This window comes from Austrofundulus limnaeus, unplaced genomic scaffold, assembly GCF_001266775.1.
Source record: "Austrofundulus limnaeus strain Quisiro unplaced genomic scaffold, Austrofundulus_limnaeus-1.0 Scaffold110, whole genome shotgun sequence".
In the NCBI taxonomy this organism is placed as follows: domain Eukaryota; kingdom Metazoa; phylum Chordata; class Actinopteri; order Cyprinodontiformes; family Rivulidae; genus Austrofundulus; species Austrofundulus limnaeus.
Window position 1 is genome coordinate 177,308 of NW_013952512.1, and position 6,243 is coordinate 183,550.

General features: G+C 44.4%; 1 protein-coding gene across 8 annotated transcripts in view; it reads left to right on the top strand.

Moving 5' to 3' along the window:
* Positions 1–6,243, top strand: part of tnk2b (tyrosine kinase, non-receptor, 2b) — a 78,980-nt gene that overhangs the window by 35,524 nt on the left and 37,213 nt on the right. For 6 of the 8 annotated variants that reach the window (XM_014014091.1, XM_014014092.1, XM_014014094.1 and 3 more), the window contains exon 1: positions 439–1,665. The exons of the other annotated variants lie outside the window; for them this stretch is intronic. In XM_014014091.1, the coding sequence (XP_013869545.1) occupies positions 1,585–1,665 (81 nt within the window). In that variant the 5' untranslated portion in view covers positions 439–1,584. Of the gene's footprint in view, positions 1–438; positions 1,666–6,243 lie in introns of those variants that run through there. 8 annotated transcript variants of the gene reach the window in all.

Genomic DNA, 6,243 nt, shown 5'->3' on the forward strand with positions numbered 1-6,243 from the left:
CACACACACACACACACACACACACACACACACACACACACACACACACACTTTTTTATGCTATTTTCCTCTTTATCCAGATGTCCATTTATTAAAGATCCAGATGGCCTGGATGTCAACCCCCCTCCCCCTCTAGTGTAGAGAGGTGCTTTTGATGCACATATACACACACATACTGTATACACACACACACACACACACACACACACACACACACACACACACACACACAAAGCTGCATGGCTGTGTTTTTCAGAGGAAAGATTAACTCTCCTCTTCAGGACTCCCCCCGCCTCTCGCTCTCATCCCCACCACCCTCTCCTGTTGTTGGCATGCTTCGCCATCATTGGCTCCCCTCTGTGACAGGATCACTGTGACCGCAGGACACTGAGGTGGGGAGGAGGAGGAGGAGGAGGGATTGGTGGATGCTGCCACAGAGGAGGCGGCCACTCACCAAATCATTGAGCTGCAGCTGAAATGGAAAAAAAAAGAGTGGCCGGAAAGCAGGTTAGAGGCTGATAGAATAAAAAGGAGAAGAGGCGGGGGAAACAATGACAATAACATCATGGGATTAAGCAACAACCGTGCTTTTAGTTAGACCGTTCAGGATGAAGCTGTTTGAAAAACCCAGCGGATTTTCAGACTTCAGCCGTCACGTTCAGAGCTGAGCTGTCAGCCGCAGTGGAGATAAAAACAACCGTACAAAGAAGAGGACTAAATTAACACAGGTGCAAAATAAAAGGCAACCCCCTCTTTCAGCTGTGATATTGCTCCATGGAAGGGTAAGAGGATTTACGCTGACCGGAGTGATGCCTGTGGCCTGGAATTAGTAACGAGGGAGGGAGACTCAGAGGAGTATCTGTGGATGTGAAGAGCATGCGTCAGCACCAAGACAGGATGGACGGGCAGAGAGGAAGGTGGTGACAGCAGAGGTGAGCAACAGAGCCAGACTGGAGGTGAAGATTTGAGACGATTAAAAAAGTCATCTGCTGGATTCGTCACGCTCTGGGCCACACCTCGACTGCAGCACCTCTGGACAACGACGGAGGGAAATATTTTATCCATAGGAGAGGAAATAAACTTGGAATAATCAGTTTGATTTCGCAGATTCATCCTGACAATAAAAGCTCCTGATTATCTTTTACAGTTCTCCTGAAGGGGAGCCTCTCCTGCCAGTTTACAGCTAGAAGAACTGAGCCTGGATCATTGTTGTCTGCAGCCTGTAGGAGGAATTAATTTCTAAAGGCTGCACTGAGAACACCTGGGTTTCCATAGAGTGGAACAAAGAGTCATAAAAGGACAATGAGGAGCTGACTTGACCAAAATAATGAAGTTGGAATCGCTGGATGAGATGATCTATCAGTGTCGTTGAATTATAATCTGAACTTTGATGCATTGAAGGATCTGAGGTGACTTTGTTTGCACCGGGCTGTGCTCATCCTGCTGATGACATCATGGAGTTTGTAGCGAGCTGACTGGCTGGTTGAAGCTGTGGACAGCTCTCTGAGTGGAGGAGTTTCTGTTCGAGGTCTTTGAGGACACGTAGCCCCTGGGCAGGGACCAGCCGGCTGCTGCAGCCCCACGATGGGAGAGACTGCAGAGTACCAGAGGTTGCAGGACACGTCTGAGCCTGACTACCAGGATTCTGCCAGCGATGATGAAGAGGTAGAGCTCAGTGGTTCTCTTGTTTTAAACAGCAGTCAATAATTTCAGCAGAAATATAACCTGGTGTGTCTCTGGGTTTGCTACTGCACTTTAGAGCTGGGCGGTATGACCCAAATTTTATATCACGTATTTTCAACAATTACACCGGTTTCACAGTATTTGACGGTATTTTTTTCCTCACAGCTCAGCTGATAATAAAATGTACAAACTTTGCTTATTGACTTTTTTCTTTTACTGTACCTCTGTATCACTGTTTCCCTCCTCTTGTACGTCTTTTCTTCTTTGCCTGGTTGTAGACAGTAATCATGCATTTTGGTCCGATCGTGAAGGGTTGAGAAAAAATCATCAAGTCTATCGTTACGTGTTAATAAAACTCAAAAGGACGACTCACCTTGCACACCAGTCAACTCCGCTACACTACAAAGCTACTTCCCCCCCGGGCTTTTCAAATAGAAGCACGTCTCCATGCAATAACGTCTCCATTATAACGTAGCGCGTTTAATCTAACCGTGCACGTTACTGAAGCGGTGTTTACCATTCAGCGATGGTGAAAACGGGATGTTTTTTTAACGTAAGACCACATAAGCAGCTGAAACACACCACCCGCCGCCAGTTGTTCCAACAGTAATGTTAGCATGCTAATGCACTTAGCGGTGCTGCAAGGAAACGTGTCCCCAGGGAAACAGTTCACTGGCAGCCACGAAGAAACGTTCCGCACTTGTTCAGGCTATTTACACCGGTTTTCAGAAAAGTCATATCATAACAAAAATAAAACCCGGTTTTCGGTACAAAACGGTATACCGCCCAGCACTACTACAATCTCATAAGTCTTCATCATTTAACCTTAATTAAAGCTAGTGTAGTAAAGCCATCCATCCACCCATCCGTTATCTAACTCTTGTTTCAGAGTCAGGTCTCGGGGGCAGCAGCTAGAGCAGGGAGGTCCACACCTCTCTTTCCACAACCACCTCTTCCAGCTCTTCTGGGAGGATTCAGAGGCTTTTCTAGGCCAGTCATGAAACCTCTTCTCTCTAGCGTCCTGGGTCTCCTCCCAGTCACACATGTCTGAACCACTTCCCTGTCTTCTGGTGCTGATCCTCATCTCAGCTGTGAACCACTCCAATGAGAGCTGAAGATCACACCACAATGACACGAACAGGACCACATCGTCTGCAAACAGCAGAGATTGGATCCGTTAAATTTGGGTTCTCATGATTTTAATAAATGTATTAGTTATTATATTAATAATAATAAGACACTGCCACCACTTACTCCACCTCGTGAAAGTGTTTTTGACTCCAGGAATAAGGGACCAGTGGTGAAACCAGATGGCTGAATGAACCTGTGAATGTGTTTCAGTATAAATGCTGTGAGTGTTGTGTGTTTTTGGATCTGTGCAGTTCTTGATCAGAGTTGAGCTGGTGTTTGTCACATCTGTCCTCGTGGCTGGGGGCGGGGTTGGGGCTTCAGTCAGATCTCTCTCTGCAGCTGCAGCTATGAGTTGAAAACAGAGGTTTATTTGACTGAATAACAAAGAATAGGGGTGGGAGGTGGGCAGAACATGAGAAAAACAATAACAGAAGTTTGATTTTTCTTGTTTATTCTCATGTTTACAATCAGTAACCAGTCTTTTTATTTAAAGGGTGCTTTTTTATTGGCAGATTTAAGGGATTATGGAGCTTATAAGGGGGGTGTTATTTTGTGGCTGGGCAGTATGGACGTTTGTCTCGCTTATCCATACCACACTTTAGGTCAAAAGGCTACAGAGATGTTCTTGCTAAGAAGCCCTGCAGAGTTTGTTTTCTTCTTGTAAAACCTTCCTCATCACTGTGCCTCTCCTCTGCTGTGGAAGCTGAATGTTTTTAGAAGAAGCTGCTTTTAGCTGATGATTATATGTGTGATCTTTCGTGACGAAGACTCTCAGTCACAGTAGCTACGTTTACATAGACATAAGTAATCGGATTAAATGGCCATTCGGAATAACAATGCATCATGTAAACACCCCATTCGGTTTATTCTGACCCGATTCAGCTCGATCCGAATGAATTTGTAATCGGAATGAGAAGAGGTGGTTTATGCTGATTGATAATCTGAACAGCGTGCATGCAAACACTTAATCTGATCATTTCATTCCAATTGTGGAAAACTGACCTGACTGCGCATGTCTGCTGACTTTCATCCACCGGTTTCTGCTCTTTTATAGAATGGTAAAATGGTAAATGGTACTGAACTTATAGAGCGCTTTTCAAGTCCCTCCGGACCCCAAAGCGCTTTACAGTAACAGACATTCACCCATTCACACTCACATTCACACACTGATGATGGCAAACTACACTGTAGCCACAGCTGCCCTGGGGCACACTGACAGAGGTGGGGCTGCCATGCATCGGCGCCACCGGACCCTCTGACCGCCATCAGTAGGCAAGGTGGGTGAAGTGTCTTGCCCAAGGACATAACGACTGAGACGGCTGGACGGGGGATTGAACCAGTGACCTTCTGGTTCCAGGACGACTCCCCTAACCACTCCGCCACAGCCGCCCCTACATAGAGGGAGGGACAGCAGCGCTGTAGTTTCCAGCAGCACAGAACTTTTCCTCCCGTTTTCTCATTCAATAAAGAAGGAAGACACACAGCCTGCGCTGCTTCACAAAAAAAAATAAGGAAAAAGATAAATAAATCTGTGTGACACCAGCAGCTGAACCAGGGAGTGCAGTAACGTCTCCACCATTATTAAAACCTGTCGCAGGTCCATTCTAAGCTCAGAAGCTGTTTTTTTATGTTCATGACGAAAGTAACACTTTTTTCTTTTTCTTTTTTAAAGGGAAAGTTAGCAACTGTTCATGTCAGAGCTTCTATTCAGAATAAAAGCCCGGTGCATGCAAACTCGTCATGATCGGATTGTGCCCATGTAAACGATACATTCCGATTATTTAATCTGAGTACATTTCAATCCGATCAAAGAATTTTGCACATGATGTAAACATGGCTACTCTTGGTTTGAGAGGTTTTAGTAAGAGGGATTAATCAGCCTCAAACTACTCCTCAGTCCTTTTCCTTTAACAAAACACATTACGGCAAAGGCTGGTTCACCCCAAAGATCCGGTGCCCCGGCACAAACAGAGCAATGTTGTATATGCTGTTAAGTGCCAGGAGGACTGCGACCAGTTATACATCGGGGAAACAAAGCAGCCACTGTTCAAAAGAATGTCCCAACACAGACGAGCTACATCTAATGGCCAGAACTCTGCAGTTTTCACTCATTTACAGGCCAGCGGTCACTCTTTCAGAGATGAGAATGTTCTCATTCTTGATAGAGAGGAACGTTGGTTTGAGAGAGGAGTAAAAGAAGCCATTTTTGTGAAGAAAGACCGTCCATCATTAAACAGAGGTGGGGGCCTCCGTTTTCAGTTTCCCCCTCCTACAGCGCGGCTATTGCCAGTATCACTCCACCCCCTGTTAGCAATAGGTGTTAATTAGGTGTCAACGATAGCCATGTGATTTGAGTATCAGTCACATGGAGGCAGTGCTTAAAAGCCTGAATTTTGCCTGAAACTCTCATACTGAAGAAGTCTCTTGGAGGAGAGACAAAACGTTTCATTAGAGAAGAACCCTTGATGAGTTTCAGGTGAACTCAGCCTTATAAGCCCTGCCTCCACATGGACAAACAGGTTAGTCACACACTAATCAAGCCTATTGTTAGGCGATGGCCCTCTTTTGCATGTGACTAACCTGTTTGTCATCAGACTGAAGAAGTCTCTTGGAGGAGAGACAAAATGTTTCCCTAAAGAAGAACCCATCCTGAGGACCTACTTATTTTTTCTTTTTGATAAACCTGAAGAAGCTCTGGATTTCCATCCATCCATCAGTCATGAGGGCGATGAGACCCTACTGTATTCACAACTTAATAACTGTCTTTTATTCTGTTCAGCATATTTACAACTGTTTTCACATGCCTGCTGCTGAAGAAACTATTTAATATTTTTTCTGCCTGCTCTGAATCAATAAAGGGCAGCTGAGTTTGCTTTTTGAATAGTATTTTTCCTCATACCAGTAATATTTATACTTGAGTGATATTGTAAATGAGTAATTGAGCCTCCTACACACCTGCTCACTCCACCTTCCTGTCTTCATGGTGAGGAACTGTAATGTTTCTTAATTCTCTTTTAGTTTTTTTGTTTTTAAAGAAGTTTAATTTTTAAGTGTTTTAAAATATCTAAAGTCCAGTTGCCTTTGATTGAACTCCCTAGAATCAACACCAGAACCAAGGATTTTGGTACAGATTTTTATGACCGGAACTCTCGTAAAAGTTTTTTTAGAGCATTGTTTCTTTTTTCAAGAATGTCAACACTGATTGTTCTAGTATCAGTTACACTCTGTGAACAACTCTTTGTCATCTCTTCCTGTGAACTCTTAGAAAATGAGCTTTTGTTGGATATTATGTCAGAAATTCCTGACCTTTTGTTTCTGAAAGCCTTTCTTCTTGTATCTACACTCACCGGCCACTTTATTAGGTACACCACGCTAGTAACGGGTTGGACCCCCTTTTGCCTTCAGAACTGCCTCAATTCTTCGTGGCAT